General features: G+C 40.4%; 1 protein-coding gene across 1 annotated transcript in view; it reads right to left on the bottom strand.

The window, feature by feature from the left end:
• The window catches only part of SYTL5 (synaptotagmin like 5), a 60,219-nt gene that overhangs the window by 5,208 nt on the left and 34,513 nt on the right, over positions 1-20,498 (bottom strand). Inside the window, exons 8-14 of the mRNA XM_054166069.1 lie at positions 19,119-19,225; positions 14,877-14,969; positions 11,904-11,969; positions 10,337-10,515; positions 8,842-8,944; positions 6,042-6,203; positions 1,334-1,442 (exon numbers count right to left, since the gene is read on the bottom strand). Coding sequence (XP_054022044.1) covers positions 1,334-1,442; positions 6,042-6,203; positions 8,842-8,944; positions 10,337-10,515; positions 11,904-11,969; positions 14,877-14,969; positions 19,119-19,225 — 819 coding nt within the window. The remainder of the gene's footprint in view (positions 1-1,333; positions 1,443-6,041; positions 6,204-8,841; positions 8,945-10,336; positions 10,516-11,903; positions 11,970-14,876; positions 14,970-19,118; positions 19,226-20,498) is intronic.

Here is a 20,498-nt window from a genome sequence, read left to right as displayed (position 1 = left end):
TACTCCATATTTGATAAATAATGTGAGCATGTAACTGGCTGGACACAACCAAGTACCATGTCTGAAGTTCCATCCAAATATAAGTATTCGTGGATTACTAAAATGAACAGAAAGAATCATAGAATGGTCAGGGTTGGAAGGGACCTCTAAAGGTCATCTATCACTCTGTAGCAATCAGGGACATCATCCACTAGGTCAGGTTGCTCAGAGCCCTGTCAAGTCTCACCTTGATTATCTCTAGTGATTTGGCCTCAATCACCTCCCTGGGCAACCTGTTCAGTGTTCCACCACCCTCGTGGTAAAGAACTTGTTCCTAACATCCAATCTAAATCTACTCTTCTCTAATTTCATACCATTGCCCCTTGTCCTATCACTACAGGTCTTTGTAAACAGTCCCTCTGCAGCCTTCTTGTAGGTCCCCTTCACTACGGGTACTGGAAGGTCACTGTTATGTCTCCCTAGATTATTGTCTTCTTCAGACTGACCAACCCAGCTCCCTCAGCTTGTCTTCACAGGAGAAGTGTTCCAGCCCCTGACTGTATTTGCAGCCCTCCTCTGGTCCTGTTCCATCGGGTCCATGTCCTATATTGAGGGCTTCAGAGCTGGACAGAGTACCCCAGATGAGAACTGCAAGCTTTGTAAGTGCTAACAAGCACTACTGACACTAAGACCTGTGTCTGGAATATCCATGTACCCTCAGGTGCTGCCCTGTGGTTGCTGTCCTTTCAGATAACTGCTGTTCCTCATGCTGCTACGATGCAGAGAGTTAGTAACGGTTTCCCCCTGTTCATTGTTGATGAAAGTAGTGGCTTTCCCTAAAGAATTCAAGTAACATTTTACAGGACTGAATTACAGCAGCACTTCAGTAAAACTGAGTAGAGGTAAATCAGCATGAAAAAGAAGAGTGAATGTGAGAAGATTGGTAAGCTTAAGGATAAGGAAGCAAGAAGAACTCAGTGAAGTCTGTTGCTTTGATCAGCTATACACTGAATTTAACTGGCTGAACAAAGAACCCACAGACTATGATGTAGACAATATATTTCTATGTGGCTGTCCTCAACCAGGTAATAGAATGTCTGGATTTTTTTTTTATTAGGTTACAGCCATGCATCAACACTTAACTGCCCAATCCTCTTCTCTTTTCTCCCCTCAAGTTCAATGTCAGAGAAGAGGATGCAGCAGGAGAAATACAGGATACAAAATGTCCAGATAAAGACAACTAATGTGTTTAAGTGTGATTTCAATCTGCAGCAATACCATGACTTCACCCTGGGTTAGAGCTCTTAACATTCAGAGGGATGTTAGCATATGTTGCCACGAATGCCTGCTGTACCTTGAAACTGCCCTAGAGGAAGCATTAGGTTTCTGTCTGCAGGAATGTAACGTAAAACAACTGTGAGTTCTCCTTTATATTGAAGTCCAACATCTGTTGTAACCTCCACCTGAAAAGTAAAAAAGAAAAAAGAAAGAAAACAAAAGAAAATAAAAATAAACACAAACAAACCAACAAACAAGGCAGAAATCTGGTTAAGGTTAACCATTCACCTTCTCCTTTTGATTTTGGTATACCAATATAGGGTTTGAAACACTTCTTAGACATATTAAGACACACTAGCCCACTTTCAGATCATCAGGTAGTGCAGACTGAATGCAATCCCATTTTAGAAAACATTCTGAGCTAGGAAATGCAAGTTTTCAGAAGAATAAAGCCATGTGGCATTAGAGGCTGTTCAGCGAACATACACAGGAGAGAAAGATCTAGCATGAACAATACATAGAATCATCGAGGTTGGAAGAGACCTTTAATATCATGGAGTCTGACTGTCACCCAACAACCATAAATGAAGAGGGCAAATAGAAGAAAAAGAAAACCTCTCAAACTTATTTCTGGACATATAAACTGTAGCTAATTGAAGTTGACATCCAGCCCTTATATCCCCCAATCAGGAATTTAAAAATGTAATTGGTTTCATATACTTTAGAAGAGTCACTCCTGAGTCACTCTTGGAATGAAAGTGGGGGGAACCAAAGTGAGAGAAGAGAGCAGACCCCAGCTCTGAAAGAGAAAAAGTGCTTGAAAATCTTTTCTGCACAGCTGCTATTTCTGCATCCTTATGTTCTATAAATATTTGAATCCTGCCCAGAAGGAATGCATTCAGTGCTCTTCAGAGCATCCTTGTTAGAAGGACATTAGGCCTTCACTGATGTGTGCTGAAATTCCATTCACGCTGTAAAAAGTTGGAATCTACATTTTAAGATCAACAGATGCAACTGTATTTGGTTTGGCTGAGCTGGGTTTAACTCTCCCCAGAGCATCTTCCCAGTGCTCTGTTTTGCAGGGCTGTAGCTGTGCGTTGATGACACAGCAGTGGTTTGGCTACTGCAGAGGCAAGCACCAAAGCTGTGTTTTTCCAGCATCTTCCCCCCAAACAGAAGGCTGAGGATGGGCAAGTTCTTGAGAGGGGACACAGCCGAGCCAGCTACCCCACCCTGACCAAAGAGGCATTCCATGCCATATGACATCAGCTCAGATATATAAGCTAAGTGAAAGAAGGAAGTGTGGGGACATTTGTTGATGGTGTCTGTCCTCTGGAGCAACCTCTATGTGTATTGAAGCCCTGCCCCCTGGGAAGTGACCAAGCATCATCTGCTGATAGAGAGTAAAGAATAACATCTTTGTTTGCTCTTGCTTCTGTGCATGGCTGTTGCTCTTGCTTTCCATCTTACTAAATTTCTTCTATCGTGGCTCACAGGCCTTTGGTTCTGTTTTCCCTCTCCCCCACCCTTCTAAGGAGGGGAGTGATAAGCAATTTTGATGGGCATCTGACCCTCAACCAAACCACCACAGCAACACAGAGAGAGCATATTATGCCAGTTCAAACTGACTTCTAGAAAAATAAGGAGCAGTGAAAAAAAGAAACCTTCTACATTTACATTTGAGATCAGGTCCATGAAATACTCAGGCATATGTTGACCTTGCTCACCAATGTTCACTCATGGAGGCAGGACTACTCAGATGCTCACATTTCTGTACTTGCTTCTGTTTTTATGATTGTGTATAAATCTTCCTCAACTCTCAAGATGGACAAAGCAGATGTATAAAGGAAGAGAACCCAGCAGTGCTGAGAAACACACACCAAGGTACCACACAAGCCTTTAAAGAACTGCCTATAGTCGAATGTCTGATCAGTGACACTACCTCTTTGAAGTGCATTCAGCTTGTTTCCTGACTGCTCAGGTAGGTCAGAATTCTTTTTCAAGAGAAAATAGAACCAAGAAAACCCCACCAGAGGTACATACGGTGATGTGCACATTCGTGGTGATAGGCCTTCAATGTTACAGACTCAAGGCTAAAGCACTAACCATGTTTGGTGGCATCAAGTATGGGATAGGGGGAAAACCCATTCTGGTGATAACAGCATGGCCCTTTGGTGACTTTGAAACACTTTTACAGCAACACAGAATCTGAGAAAATGATCCTGCCTCCACCACTGTCTGATGCCAGTTATTCCAAGAGAGGTCAAAAGAAAACTTGTAGTATATGGCTGTGGAATTATTTGCACACCACCTAAATCTTATCAGTCAGTCAGATCACTCGACTATGCAAGTTTTGGATCAAGTTTCCTATGAAGGCAGTGAAGGTTAGTTTTTGTGCTCCAGTGGTGGACAAGTGATGGTGTAAGTTCTTACATCAGGAACAATTTCTTAACCTCCTCACATACAACATGTCTCTAGACTCTGCACCTGTTTAATCACAGAACTGTTTGCTTTTTCTGATACAACCACAGTCCTCTCGAAAACAGACATTCAATGCTTCTAGAAGGAACACATCTTAAAGCCTCCAACCTTTGTACTAAAGCATCTCAATGATTCATGTTAGAACAAATAAAGCACTGCAATAAAGCCTGGGAAATGTTTCACTGCCATTCCTGTCTCTATCAGGCAGATCATACAGGAGAACACTATGTAATTTGCATGTCTATTAACCTGGGCCTTCTTTAAACCTAAAATGCAATACTTGATAACTTTTTTTTTAATGTTGTCTTTGCAGATCAAAAATCTGAGTAGAATTTTAACTTTAGAAACATTATCTGTAACAATTTAGGAGGCAGACAACACCAATTCCATGTTTGCTTTCTTTGGTAAAATAGAAACATTATCTGTAAAAATTTAGGAGGCAGACAACACCAATTCCATGTTTGCTTTCTTTGGTAAAACAGAAACATTACTTATAACAATTTAGGAGGCAGACCACACCAATTCTGTGTTTGCTTTCTTTGGTAAAATAGAAACATTATTTGTAACAATTTAGGAGGCAGACAACACCAATTCTGTGTTTGCTTTCTTTGGTAAAATAGAAACATTACTTATAACAATTTAGGAGGCAGACAACACCAATTCTGTGTTTGCTTTCTTTGGTAAAATAGAAACATTACTTATAACAATTTAGGAGGCAGACAACACCAATTCTGTGTTTGCTTTCTTTGGTAAAAAACAAAAATGAAAAGAATTTTAACGGGTTTGGAAATAGTCAGACAATGTCTTCCAGCTGGAATGGCCAAAAAGCCTCATGTTTTTTCCCTGAGCAGGACAGATTCATGTCTGCCTCAGGTCTTTTTTCCCCTCACTTTTATGATAAAAAAAAGCCACCCATACACACACAAATCCCAAGAGATTGAAGTGGGATGACAGAGAGACTGCAGCTCAGTTTCAGATCAACATTGCCTACAAACTGAAAGCAAACCAAATGCTAGATGTGTATCATATTGTTTTAAACCAGTAAGTACTGAAAAAGAGAAACATCTGACACCAGATAGTAGACTTTTCTTCTACTTCAAGTGCAGACCCAACAAAAACAACCTACATAGCAAGCTTGTAAGGACATAGTGATGGCTGAAATGCATTTGCCATCACTAGCCACTTTCCCTTCCCCGTCTTACCTTGTCTGGATCATGAAGGAAGAGCTGGTGATTACCCTTAATAACAAAACTGAACTGTTAAACTGGGTGTGTAAATGTTCAAAGGGGGAAAAAAAGCAAACAACAAAACCCCCCAACACATTTCCTTGTGTATCTCCTGGCAAAATATTTGCTAAAATAGAATTTTATAATTTGTGACAGTTTGGATGTAAGCCTCACAAAGGGCTACGCTGAGAACTACACAGCAAGTTGAATCACCTCCCACCTGAAAGACACAAGTTGAACACTCCCAAATAGTAACACTATTTTCTTAAAAGTAATAAACACAGGCCAAACAAATCATCTGAGTCTATTTCCAGTAAACCTTGGATTTTTCTGCAGCAAGCAAAATACACTTTCTGAAATGGCAATCTAAACCACTGGAATTTCTGGGGATTCTAGCTGCTGCAGGAGCAAGCAAGGCAGAAGCCTTTAATCCTATATCTTACAACAGCTCTTTGAACCTCTTTAAAAAATAAACACCTTTGCCAAAGCAGGAGGGTGCCCTAGACACAGAAGTCATCTTATCCTTAGCTAAGTACAACACAAGTCCTGTTTCACAGACCAATTAATCTGCCTACTGAGAATCCTTATCATGTGCCTTCCTAACTAAGGTGAGATTAGCAAGTCGTTTTGTCACAGCTGAAAAGTGTGAAGCACTTTGAAGGAAAAGACAATAAAAAAAAGATGTGTTTCTTTAATGAACTCTCCAGACTTCATTAACTCTAATGGGTAGGGAGGTGATACAAATGTCCTTTGGTTAAGTGCTATTTAAAAAAAAATAAAATAAAACCCATCAATTTCTTTACTGGACCATTTCTCCACTGTAGTTTATTACAGGAGGAACTCATAAATTCTTTGAGGTATGGGGGTTTTGTTTAAGTAGCCAATTATGTGTAAAGTTTTCATCAAAGACATTAAACCCAGTCTGTTTTGATTGAATAAAGAACCAAAATATTTTTTCTCTTCCCACAATAAGACACTTATGAAGCCACCAATTTATAAACTCATTCCAAAGGAAAAATAGCTAAGCCTTGCTAAATTTGCTTCACAACACTTTGGCCAGCCCCTGGAAACTGTTACCTTGGGCTGGAGCACAAACCACTCATCGCCCTGATTTTCGAAGTTCCAGGAGTCGAATGGAATTTCCACCTCCCCAAGGAAGCTGTTGTGTCCAAATCTGTCATAGTGCCAGACAGAAAGCTGGAGGGTCCTGGTCTCTAGCTGTGTGTGACTGATGACATACTACCAACAGAAAAAAAAAAGAGAAGAAAAAACCCACAAAGCTCTTAGAATAAGCATAAATAATAGTTTCCATGGAGCCTTTTACAGCTCTAGCTCAATTTCACGAAGCCCACAGCAGCTAACAAATGAAGCATAAAAGGGAGATTTATTTTCTTTGCAAACAAGATCTATCTAGCTAGAAAGCTTCTAATGTTAAGCCTCTCTTTTTTGTTCATTTTTTTTAAGCATGCATGCAATGCTAATTTATGTTACTACCATAATTGGTTTTTTCCCACTACCATGATGGGGTTTTTCCACTGCTCTTCACTGGACATTTATGTTTACAAAGGAAATGACAATGCTTAAAATCATGATCCTGTTGATTCCTTTTAAGTTCATGTAACAGAAGCAGATCAACAACAAAGTTTAGTTTGTAAGAAGAAATCCCAACTTCTTCACCCCTGAAGAAAGTCTGTGTACACTACTTTCTAGAAAGCATGTCCTCTTTTCCTTTTTAATTGTATCTTTGCAACTTCTGAACAATTGTTCTGAACACAAGCAAAAATACCTCTGCAAAGCATTTAGCAAGTGCCTCAGTCTTTGTAACCATTGTTGGGTTTGAAAGCTGTTGAAAAACTCCTCTGAAGAAACATCACATTCTAGCAAATCCACAGAAAATTATAAACATCTGGAATTCTAGCTCTGCACACTGCTTTTAGGAAAAAAGCCCATTAATTCTCTGAAATTCACCCTGCTCCCAGTGTTAGCTGAGGAGACCCAGAAGTTTTCTTTTGTGCATTAAGAACGATGCCTGGATGCAGACATACGTCCTCCAAAAGCTGAAACAGTCAAGCCAGTTGGCAAGTCACACCAGTAGGCTGTTCACGTATAGATATATCCACAATGCATAATCCCAGATGCCAACAGTTCCACTTTGAGATGTCATATTTAGCAGCAGTAAAATAAAAGTCAGGGTGGGAATCACAGAATGTTAGGGTTTGGATGGGACCTTGAAAGGTCATCTAGTCCAACCCCCCTGCCAGAGCAGGATCACCTAGAGTAGCTCACACAGGAACGTGTCCTGTGGGTGGGTTTTGAATGTCTGCAGAGAAGGAGACTCCACAAGCTCCTTGGACAGCCTGGTTAAGGGCTCTGTCACACTCACAGTGAAAAGTTTCCTCCTTATGTTGACATGGAACCTCCTGTGCTCCAGTTTGCACCCATTGCCCCTTATCCTGTCATTGTACATCACTGAGAAGAGCCTGGCTCCATCTTCCTGATGCTCATCCTTCACATCTTTATAAACATTCATGAGGCCCCAGCTCCCTCAAGCCTTTCCTCATAAGGGAGATGTTTCACTCCCTTTGTCATCTTTGCGGCTCTGTGCTGGACTCTTTCAAGCATTCCCTGTCCTTCTTGAACTGATAGGCCCAGATGTAGCCTCACCAGGGCAGATTAAAGGGGGATGAGAACCTCTCTCAACCTGCTAATCACATCCCTTCTAATGCACTCCAGGGAAGACAGACAGATTTAATGATTATTCTTTTCCAATGGTAACAATGGTTCTGACAGATGCAGCTCTTGCTTACCTACTCACAATTCAAGTAAGCTCCCTTAGTTACAATTCACATTTTATCAAGCTGCCAGGTCCTGTCCTCACTGAGCTCCCAACTAGCAGACTTGCTTAGTGCTATGTTCCTTGCTAAATAGAGTCCAACACCTCTGTTTTCCAGTTCAGGCAAGTCTTAGCTTTACTATAGGCCATAAAAAATTGAAGCTATGCAAGACACTCTCCCTTGGCAAGCAACCTGCTCAGGCTAAGTGTGTTTAAGTCTGCAAAATGGTTTTGTAGCCAGGTTAACCCAAGTATACTGGCCAGCGAACATCTGTGAGCCTCTATTATAAGAAACTTAAAATGTCACTGAGAAGCTGTAGAGTTTCTGCCTTCCTGACAGCCAGCTGGGATAACTCTCATCACTCGATGAGGAAGGGGAAATCACTAGGGGCCATGTTGTCAGGGTGCCAGCCTGGCACTGAACTAGGTAGAAACTCTGCCATTCCCACCTGTACCAGAGCTAAGGAAGAGAATAAGCAGCTCATGAGGAGCTCAGGATAGTTCAGCCTGTATAGTGAAGGTGGGTAAAAGGCAAGAAAGGAAAAAGCCTGGCTGCTCTGCTCCACCAGCCCTCTAAGGAAGTCATCTATTATCTTTTGCAGCAGAATACAAAGTCCACCAGAGCCTCCAGAGAAATTCAGCTTTTACCAAAAAAAGTTTATCTTCTCTTCAAAATCACTCAGATGGGAAATTTTTATCTAGCTGCATTTCAGCATCAGTTGCTAACTTGAGGACTTACTAAATTTAAAGATGCTTCTAACATCTCTGACCTTAGGTTAGACAGGACCATCAGCAGCTTTGAAAGAGACCTATGGAACCTAATTGAAGTTTTACCTATAAAGGGGAGAACCAATCGAAAACACTCCCTGAAGGCAGGAAGCCAGAAATTGCAACCCATAGGAATACTACACAGCTTTGCTTAAATACATTCCTTTTGAGGCATCTCTTCCAAATTCTAATCTCCATACTGGAAGACTTACAGAAAACACCTATGAGCACAAGCATAACATTCAACACAGCCTGAGAGAGAGGCAGTGTTCTCACCTTCAGTGTTTCATTGAATTCAGGATTGGTGCTGTTGCTTTTGATTTTGGTCTTGCGTTTACTTTGGCGAGACTTATCAGGCAGAAGGTATGCTTTGACATACCTGCAGATCAAGTAGTAAATTATTAGCAAGGAATAAAAATGACCAGTTTGAGCAAGGACTTGACATGCTGCATCAGCTACATAGAAGAGAAAATTAACGCTCACAGTGTAAGCAATGAACACAGGTAACAGAACTATGCACAAAGAGAGCAATGATACTCAGATAGGATCAGAATAGCAAAAGGCAAAGCTAAATTCCTTTAGTCATCCTCAGAAATGCAGAAAGCTTTCCTAAGGCTTCCCCTTTTGTAATATGTTATTATTAACTGGTTACACATAGTGGTAGTTTTAGACTGTGCCTGGAAAATTTTCCACAGATCTTTAACAGAAAGTGATAGAATGTAAAGAAATTACCATTGGATGTAAAAAGGAAAATAATGATAAAGTGTAAATAATCCCCTTGGTCTGCAAACCAACATAAAGTTAGCTTGGTAAATTAACTCCCTCTCTTTCCGGCTTCCTTCACTCTGGCAGATACTAGCTGGCTTTTGATTAGCTGTTGCTGACCTTGGCTGTGCTCTTTGCTGTGGTTAAGTACTAACAGCAACTCTCTGCTCTTTCTCTTGTCCCTTGTACAGGGGGGAAGGGAGCAGGGAGGGGGAAGCTATTAGTAGCCCCCTGATTTTGTTCGGGGGGGTTCTTGTGTGGTTTGTAAATTTTGTATGTATATAAACATAAATATATGTGTAAATACTGTATATTTTGTGCACATTCATTGCATTTCATATTTCTAGATTGTCATTTGGCTTGTAAATATAGCTTCATTTGCTTTCAACTGAGCTAGTCTGGCAATTGTATGTTGGGGGAAAATTTCAACCCACCACACATATGCAAACACATACACTGAAAATACAAGAGAATGAGAAACTTCCTACCTTGCACACAGTAGGATTTCACATGAGTACGCATGCTAATTATTACTTATTGATGACAGAGTTTACCTATTATGCTGAAAACTAGAATAAGCTCAGAAAACATGGTCCTAGCAAAGTGAATGTATGCATGAGCAAAACCAAAGTTACCTCTATCCCTCCCTTAAAAAAAAACCCAAACAAAACACTCTCTTCATATATTTAGTTATGATCCTAAAAGTAAGAAATCAATTCAGCCTTCCTGTTCCTTCATATGCTTTGCCCTTTTGCAGAGGTTGCTATCAAGCAGGTTGATAATTTCAGTAATCTTATTGTTTCTCCAGAGGAGGCATGTGTTGCTCTAAGAAATAAATTGAAAATGCATTTTCCACAGGGAATCCAAACTGATCATCATCAAAACACTAGCAGCTGGATCCTGTGAGTTCTCAGGCTCATATCACAGCTCTAAGCTACATCACTGTGCATGATCTCGTTGACAAGAGCCTAGCAGAGCCTTAAAGGAAATTCTTCTCTGTGCTTACGGATCAGTCCTTTGCTTCTTCTCATCTGCAACAGCCAGGTTTCTGCAACTTTTCACCAGGATGCTGAGGGCACCTGTTTTGTAGCTATAATTGACGCTGAGAAGGATTTCGCCGCTGACCTTCACGTTGCCATAGTCACCAGTTTCACTATATACACTCAGCATGCTGTTAATGCTAGTCTGGAGGGAGACAGAAAAGGGCTTAAAGAAATTACACATATCCAGAATCTGGGTGCTTTTTTTCATAGTCACAGCTTTGCAATATTTTCACACTTGTTATGACTTGATATGAAAACAGATATCTTATAGAACAGAAATACCACTTTCCTCTATTTGATGTAAAAAGGAACAAGAACTATAATTGACTACAGTTTAAATGTCTACATCATTGATGCTTTTCTATGCAAGACCCAAAACTTTCTTATAATCATGATTAAATCTAAGGTGCCATTGTTTAGATCATGCATGAACTGAAGAGCACCCAGGCTACATAAATTGTGAGCTCACATAATTTCCAAACAGTAAAAAAGTATCACCTTTCTGGCTCAGCTGTCCACCTGATTTTTACTGAGTCTCATAAGACAACTGTCAATAAAACCACTGAAAAAAAGTTAATAAGGATGCTTCCCATAATGGAGACAGTAGAATCACAGAATAGTTTGGGTTGCAAAGGAACATCAAAGGTCATCTAGTCCAAATCCCCTGCAGTCAGCAGGGATATCCTCCACTAGATCAGGTTGCTCAGAGCCTTGTCAAGCTTCACCTTGAATATCTCCAGGGACGGGGCCTCAACTAGCTCCCTGGGCAACCTGTTCCAGTGTTCCACCACCCTCATGGTGAAGAAAAGCACATTTGTTTAAAGCAGCACTTGCTTTTCATTAGTAATCCTAAAAGTATGAGCAAAGTTTTGTCCCCACCATGTCACCATTTTTTTCCAGAGTGAAAAAGTTTTAGCAACAACCCCAAAACCTTTCCACTGCAGCATAACATCACCCCCAAAACTCTTTTTTCCCCTACTCATACCATACAGAGTATTTCTATGAGGATGTCATAGTATCATAGATTCAGTCAGGGTTGGAAGGGACCACAAGGATCATCTAGTTCCAACCCCCCTGCCATGGTTGAATCAGGTTGCTCAGAGCCACATCCAGCCTGGTCTTAAACACCTCTAGGGATGGGGCCTCAACCACCTCCCTGGACAACCCATTCCAGGGCTTCACCACTCTCATGGTGAGGAACTTCCTCCTCACATCCAGTCTGAATCTCCCCCCCTACAGCTTCATTCCATTCCTCCCGCTTCATTCCATTTATGTCCTCTTCCAGGGGGTTACAACTAGGAAACAGCTAAGGGTTTGTAAAGAAAATCAAAAGCAATTTGTACACTGCCAGAGCCAAAGACATCTGAGAAATCTAGTGGATGTTTTCTTTTTAGTCATTGAGCAAGACTCCTTAAAAATATGTATAACCATCTAAATCCTTGCAAGACCCACAGGTATAGTCTTCAACACAAAGGGTGAAAAGAGAGAGAAACATTAAAAGTAAGCTAGAGAGGATTCAGGAGCACTCACAGTATCACCATCTGTTTCAGGCACGTTTAAATACGTCCATTTTCTGTCAGAGCCCTCTGGGGAGTTCTTTAAAGATTACAGTGTAAAAGATCAAGAGAAAAAGCATTAGATAGATGGAATAAGCAAGAATAACTGCAGTGATAAATCTTTACCTGTATATAGACAGGTAAAGGAAATTTGCATTTCAAAGCCATAGGAAGCAAGAAAGAAAAGCTTATCACCACATCAGAAAAAAACCCTACTCTTTTCCATATACTTCAAGTACCGAAGGACACATGGCTCAAGGTAGTATCTGCTGTATCAAAATAAACAAATTAGACTTTAGAACACTAACTCAGAACACCTCCTTTGTCCCGCTGGTGACACTTGATACATTACTAATATTCCTGGAGCTAAATTGCAGCCTTTACCATTTATGTATTTCCACCTCTGGCATACATGAAAATGGGTACCCTTGGACACTGTCCTATACAAACAGGTGACCTCTGACTGCAGCAAACAATTTCTGAATTGCTTACAAACTACAAAGAAAATAACACAAATGTAGCAGAAGTATTCAATGTACTTTTTTTTTCCCTCCATGTGTAAGAGAGAAGTATATGCTAAATGCAATGTCCTTAAGGAATATACTAATTTTCCAGGAGGAATGTGGAACCTCTTTTTTGTACCTCACTAATAATTATATTTGTTTTCATTACATATTATCCCTGCAGTAAGGCAATGGAACAGTTCAGTCCTACTGATGTGACAGGTCTTGACAATGAATTAATACCTCCAGGAGAGGAATCAGTGAAGCATGCAGGGAAAACTAAATACATAGTTCATGTATTAGCTTTGAGAGAGCACAATGAAAAATACTTCAGTGCTGAGGTACAGTTTCTGTTCACTCTGCATTTTTGCTCCTTCATATTACCAGTTGATTTCAAGAATCTCTACCCTTTAAGATATTTCTACTATTAGCTCATGTGTTCATTGTCAGAGTACTCATATTGCACTTTAAATTCTCATGTTAAAAAAAAAAAAAAAACAAAAACAAAGAGAAAAACCTCCATATAGTTAGGGCCTACTGTTCATCCATACATTATTTCAAGTGTGACTTAACAGTGCACAAATGCTTAACATGAAAAAACCCCATACAGTGCATAAGGCTCAAAGGCTTACCATAAGCAGAGGAAAGGCAAAAATAAGAGGAGGGGGATGTTAATAACTAGCAACACTCAAGGGGAATGAAAAAAAAACTCACAAAAATCTCTAAAATTGACCTGCTCTTGCAGGGAGAAGCAGCTTGCTGTTTGCAGCTTTGCCATTCAGATAGCACGCAGTGACATTAAAAATCACATCATGGCGCATACCGAGAAACAAGAGCATTCAGATGTGAGATTATCTCAGGCCTGCAGCACAAGAAAAGTGGTGCCCTGCTTTAAGAGAAAGGTCAAAGGGAAATCTACAGCAAAGGACAAATCCCAAAGCAGAGGCAGCACACAGAGGAAAGGCTCTCCAAATGCAGTCAGCACTTAGTCACCTGCAAGCCTCATATCAACATTCAGAAGAAACAAAATGAATTCTGTCTGTGAAATCCATGGGACCAGCAAGCATTGGAGACAATGAGTCATAGTCAGCTTTGGGTAAGTGGGTCTAATGAGATCAGTCTCCTTATTTGCTCAAGTCTGATTTGATGTGAAGTGCCACACATCTCTGTTGTGTCTGTTTCAGTGAACTACACAATTCAGAAGGAAAAAGGGTCTGGACATGGCCAGATCCAAGATACAAAAATTGCTCTATGATGGCAATTTTCTCAGCCCATTCTCCTCTGCAGGTAAGCTAAACCTGGATTCAACCAATTCCATCTCTTTGGGATCAAGAATCTACATGGGTATTCCTTGGGTCTTCTTGCATGGAGACTAATGGGGTTGCAGTCTGGAAAGGAGAGTTCATTGGTTAATGATAGACCAAATTCCCTTTTGGAATACAAACTCCTTATCCCTCTTCATCCTTTTCAACTTTTTCATCTTCTACCTGGAGTTTGTTGCAGTTTTCTGGTACTCTTAGGCACCAGTCATGAAGAAAAGCAGCCAGAGAGGCCTCCACAACTCTGCTGAAGATGCCATTGGTTGCCCACATCCTAAATGTCAGATTCCACAAATGAGGTTCACAGAAGGTAGGCATCAATCAGACAAGGTAAAGGCTACTTCTATCACCTGTTTTCTTTCCAAGTGAATACCAAACTGCAACAGGCAATTTTGTTGCCTCTCAAGTGCCTGTTACAACCTGAAAATGCAGCTATCTTTTAAAAATCAACATTAAGTTGCAACAGATACACAACTGTAATACTCAGACATCTGATTTATAGCACATAGTTTGTGAGTATGACAAAACCCAAAAGAACGGGACACAAGACAACACTACAATTACTGCAGGAGGCAGTAAAGTTGTCACCAAACTCCCCAGGTCTCTCCCTCTTTAATAGTTTTCATATTAGCACAGCAATCATGTCATGAAGAATGGGAGAAGCTGGACTGGGGGATGGAAAATGAGCTCACAGAAGGGGTACATATGCAAACACAGAGACGAGAAGTTGTGTCTCAAGAACCTGAACAATCAGAAAATAGTTTGAGATGGGAGATCTCACCACAGACTCATTCACTTCAGGTAAATGAAGTGCTCCTCTGCAAAGCTGAGCATCCATGTACTGCAAACACCTCAGGTTTGCCTCCCCTATGTGCCAGCTTGGTAGCAACTCGAGTATGTGAGGAAATCTACCAATGAGTATGCAAAACGGTTTTCCCTTTCCATGTGCTGCAGAGAACAGCATTAAAAATATAACAGAAAAATTATCTGAACGTTAAAGGGTGATTCTCAAATGTAGGATGAAAGATGATCTTCTGCTAAGTGGTATGAAGCTATGGTTATTTGTTTGAGAATTAATGGTTGGTTGTGGAAGGATAAAAACATGTTTGCTACGGAGGCTCTTACTGTTGATACTCCACTTGCCAAACATCCATGTTTACTTGAATAACGAGAGGCCACTATGTCATCAGTATCTTCTTCTGTTTCACCCAGATAATCCTAAATGACAAACAGGCATTTTAGTTGTTATTTTTCTGCTCTGTGTTTGGACAGCCTCTGTCCCTTCATTTTGTTTCATATGTTTTCCACTTTAGGAAGGCTATGAAGGATACATTCAACATTCTAAGCTCCAGAGGAATTTTGATTTACATTTTCCACATTTTTGCACAGGTTCGCAGTGCAAGAGGAAAAAACACTGTTACTATTTCAGGTTTCTATTGCTTAAGAACTAACCTGACACATACTTCATATCTTACCCTGGAGGCCTCTGCATGGCAAACAACTGCACATAAACAAAATCCACTTCCATGCCTACTCACAGCCTCATGCGAATTACCTTATTCTGCTTGCTACTAATTGCATTCAGGGAATCAGTTTGGGAAATCTTAGAGGGACATGGTGAGAATTTTGCAAATCTTAACAAAAGAAATCAGTGAATTAAGGCCTGATATCAAGGCCCAGGGAATCATTGAGAGTGGCTTAACTGAAGCCATTTGGAGCCAGAAGCCATTAGACGACTGGTTCCTTGGTTACAGCCCAAGTTCCATGCTTTCTACAGGACATATATTTTACAGTCCAGCAATCCATTTCCCCAATTATTATCCATATTTCTCTTAGTCAAACTCAAACAAATGGACAAGCACTCAGTGTGCATTACACTTGCACCCTTTCATGCTGGTCTTTAGTGACAGGCAACAATGCCATGAACAAGATCATTACTACAAACCCATTCTCTAAGAGGCACTGCTGAAAGTCCTGGGTTACTGTGAGACCACGTGGGAAGACACTTGCCCTGCTACACCAAATGTATTTGAGGGGTGAAGAAAAAAACCACCAACTGATGTGCATGTTTTAAAAATAATTGCATTCCAATTATCCTTTAAAAAAAAAAAATACAAAGAAGGATGTAAATGGAGGGGAAAAAATCATTAATTGCACAGCTTCATATGTATGCTTGAGTTTTAATAAGCAAGACTGATCTATAACATCTTTAGCTTATATAGAAAAAAAATACATTTTTTTAACACAGCAATAAATCTAAAAAAAACCAACCCACCCCTAAAATCTGGCTGATGGTCCTAATAGAACTGTTAAGTAAAAGTCATAGGGAAAAAAGTTCCCAGCACAAAGCCTTTTAAGTGTAGCTTGGAAATTTCAACCGTTTCCTTAAACCTTCTTTTGAAAGGCTCTGCTTTTAGTTTTAATGGAAGTCAAATGTCAACATCCTTGTATCTGCTTTGCAGCCATAAAAACCTCACATGGTGACCTACCTCATTCCTTAGTCACTCTCTCTCTCAAACTAGACAGACAAAGGCTGTATTCAAACCTGGGAACCTCAAAGGCTTCTGTGCTAACCAGGAAAAACAGAGCAAAGAAGAAATGCTCCTGCAGAGATGAATGCTCAGTTTATGTAAAGATCTGCAGAGCATTTGTCATTAGCATGCATAAAACTAGCTGTTACATCTCTTCTTCTTTGCTCCAGTGACTGAACAACAGAAAGTGATGCAAAATTTTATGTAACTACTGGCCAATTGTAATTGTATATTCGATATTGAGGAGAGGGAAATCAGGATGATCCACCAGGCTCTTTGGGATAAAAATTTACATACTGAGGCACACACTCCTCTTAGCTTCATGTTCTTAAAATGAGCTTCCTCTGCTGGTCTCTTCTCTTTCTAATGCATTCAGGGCATTGTTATCACCCCAGAGGAAAGGTAAGTCATAGATATTTTATAGTCTAAGGGAAAAGGCCATGGAGATGCAGGCCAAGCATTAACAGTGCTTCACAAAGAGTCCTTAATGACAGCTAGCTGGCTAACAACTTTTTGTCTGTAAGCAGATTTCTAAAAGAAACAAAAAATGGTCAATGGTTAACCTATGATCTTACTTTTACACCACAAGGATGATGTTTTTCAAGAGGTGTTACAGAAGTGCAACTACATAACTAGTTAGTGCTGTTAGCTTATTAAAGTGAGAGCTAGTAGGGCATTGATCTAATGGTCTCCAGTGAGGGGTATAAAATGCACATTATCCTGTAGTGAAACAGCTGAGCATGTAATGAACACTGCTTGGTTAGGAATTCAGCACACATCTCTCTAGATAACAACACTAGATGTTACTGGTTCCCCATACTCCTTGGATTTCTGAAGGTTGTCCCTTTTTGCTATCAAGGGCAATGTTAAGGTAGAGCGGCAAAATACCCTTTTCAATTTCCCAGCTGATGTCTCTGTATGTGTAATGGGTTTTCCTGATAAAGGTAGGAGCAGAGTGACTAAAAGCCCTTTCCCACCCTTCTAGCTGATAAATTCCAGCAATCTGCATATCTGACTGGCAAGTGGTATCTTCCACACCATTGCTCCATCACCCAAGTGGAAATTGAAAGGACTGTCAGCTAGCTCCACTAGCCAGTCAGGAGAAAAAAGAGGTATAAAACTTTTCTCAGACTGCAGGAACTGTTGTTATCTTTGTCAGCTATCTTCACTTTTTTGCCTCTTACACTGAGCATCAAATAAACTAAACTCCAGCAGGAATACAGCTTTTATCTCAAAACACTGCATCCATAATGAATATAGGGCAGGACTCTAAAAAGTCCTTTGAGTCCAACTACTCTAAAAAAAGCTATGGTAACACAAATCTGATGAATGCAATCAATTGATTTAATAAGGCATAGCAAGCAGGGACACAAGGAGAATCAGAGATTTATTAGCTCAGTTATAAATCAAGTTTAAAGGCAAATTAGCACTCCCTCAGACCCCAGAGTGGCTAAATCTAGGTTATGCCACAAGGGAGACCCCCTGTCTTAGCAAAGAAGCTGGAGAGTTCCTGAGATGCAATCTGAAATTTCAGAGTCAGCAAGAAAGAAAAAGAAAAATAAAGAAAAAAAACCCCCACCCCACCCTCTGAATAGAAAGAAGACAAAAATCAAAGAAAATCAAAACACTCTGGACTTAGCATCTCTGGCACCTGCCCCAGAGAAAATGATAACTACTGCACCTTGCACAATTAGAGCAGAAAACTGATCTAAAGATATTCCAAATTTGTATTTTCTTAATGTTATGCTTTTCTTGTGCAGAATCATCCAGATCCTTACTCAAGACCAAATCATTTTCCTTTTCTTTTTGAAGTTTTTCTTCCACAGAAATCTGACACATGGGAAGGGCTTTTTTATTTCCTTAAAGATTAACCAAACAAAGCAGTGCTGCAGGCAAATTTTTTGAATGCTTACAACCTAAGAAAAACAGATGGGAATCCCATCACATAGTTTTCCACCATGCCACAAGTATCAAATGCTACTAGAAGGGGAGACAGCTCCCATGGCCAATGCTGTTCTGAAAAGAGCAGATGGTAAGGAAAGACTATAACAACAGACAAAATGCATAAACCATAGAACAGAGGGTTTTGTTAAGCTACAAGCACACATTTGGAAACTTCAGAATAAGCTATGATTAGATAAAAACCTAATTGAAATCAGTCTTCCTTCCCCTCCCTGCCCCCCCCCCCCCCCCCCCCCCCCTACCCCCCACCATGCATATTTAACAAGCTTAGAAATTCTTTTATAGCAGTGATGAACATCTGCAACTTGTGTATCTTGGATATGTGCATATAAGAAGAGGGAAGTTACGAGTGAGTCAGGAAAAGTTAAAGAGTACATAGAAAAAGGCATGGAGACATGTAGGAGAAAACAGTGAGCAGGGAGAGGAGGCAAGTAACAGTGACAGAACAGAAAGTTGGGGCTCCATTTGCTAAAAATATATACATGGGGAAAATCCAAATGAGACAAAGATTAAAACCTTTAGAGCATCAAAATTAAAGAATCTCTGCATCAAAATTAAAATATAGGAAAGAATGAATTAATAGAGCTTGGGAGCATGTAAAATATAGTGCCTGAAGTTTGTTTTCAGGCCAAATTTCTTTCGTCTGTAAACTCAGAACCCAGCAAATTAAAGAAGCTGGCACCATGACTATTTATTGGAACCATCCTATAGCAAATATGCTCAGAAGATGAAGCTGTCCAAAAAGTCATGAAACGCTCCTTAAATATTGCTTTGCATTACAGGTATTTTGCATAGAAATACATAGAATGCTGACTTCAAAAGTTTGAACAAACAAGATTTCCACCCAATAAGCACTGACATATGTATAACTCACCAGTTCCTGATCTAAGGCACTAGGTACAGACTTGCTTCTTATGCTCAGAGTATCCTCATTTCCCTCAGAGAAAGATTCACTCAAATCTATCTCGGATCGGCTGCGATCTGGAAAAGAAAAGCAATTAAAGTGTTTGCTGGGGCTTGTATAAAAATACTCCAGTTCATCTTCCACACTTCCATAACTGTTGTCTCAAACTCAACTGTTTTTTTAAGAAGGAAACATCAAAATAATATTTTAGGTGTTAGTCACAAACTCTGACAACTGAACATCAATATGATACATGGAAAAATAAGTTTTCTGATGCTGTTCAGCCTTCTGCCCAAAACTTCTTCCCCTACCTGATGTAATTGACTCCTGTGGATGCTACTGCAGGACTTTCTTTGGCAGGTCTATCAATCTGCAATCCTGCAAAACTTGCAGTCTAAATATTCACAGTGATTATCACATCCACCACCCTCACCAAACTCTCCCCAGCATCTGCTTCAGGACTAAGTGTCCTGGTTTGAGGCCAGGCAGATCCTCTCTTGCCTCTGAAAGGAGCAAAAGAATAACACTCACACAGATGGATTGCAAAAGTAAAGGAAAGCTTAAATGGAAAAGCAGTAAGTGTTTTACAGAAGCTACAAGCACAGTGACAAAAGAATCCCAAAGCATACAGAGTCCCTTACAGCATACCCAAACGTCTCTCAACACTTCTCTTCTCCATACCCCAGGGTGTACCCAAAACCCCCAGGGCTCTTTCGTCCCTCCCCCACCACCACTGCTAGGCTAGTCTCAGGCTGGCCAGGCCTGAGACTGCTCTCCACTTCTCCTCCTGGCATTAGGCCTAGCCTAGCCTGAGAGGCTTTGAGATACTCCCTCACCGTTACCCAATAGGGAGCATCTCCCATGGGAGCAGAGAGGGAAGAAAGGAAGAGAATGACTTTGCAGATGGATTTTTTAGGGTGCGGGATTTATGGGTTGGACCCTGTGGACACCAAAGATGTAACTTATGTGACAGTAACAGGAGGCAGCCAGCCTAAACTGCCACACTAAGGATACAGGTGGACATCAAAATTACTTCTGCCATTAGTGGTGTTCCCTGTACAGAAAGGTGGAGGAGGCAAACAAGTCTTGTGACCTGCACAAACTTCTCTCAGTCCTCTAGTCCACTTCATAGGCATAAGACATGTTAGATGTCTTGGAGAAAAGTTTTCTTAGTCCTCTCCATACAAATCTTTTGTGTGATTGTTTGATACACTAAGAAAGTAAGTGGGGGAGAATACATTTTTACATTTTTTTTTAAGATCCTGCTGCTACAGTTTGTAACTGTTCATCCTGAGCTACAGCTGATGTGACAGGAAAGGTCATTCTCCTGAGCTTAATGTCCTTTGAGAT

This window comes from Dryobates pubescens, chromosome 12, assembly GCF_014839835.1.
Source record: "Dryobates pubescens isolate bDryPub1 chromosome 12, bDryPub1.pri, whole genome shotgun sequence".
In the NCBI taxonomy this organism is placed as follows: domain Eukaryota; kingdom Metazoa; phylum Chordata; class Aves; order Piciformes; family Picidae; genus Dryobates; species Dryobates pubescens.
This window is presented reverse-complemented; position numbering and strand designations above follow the sequence as displayed.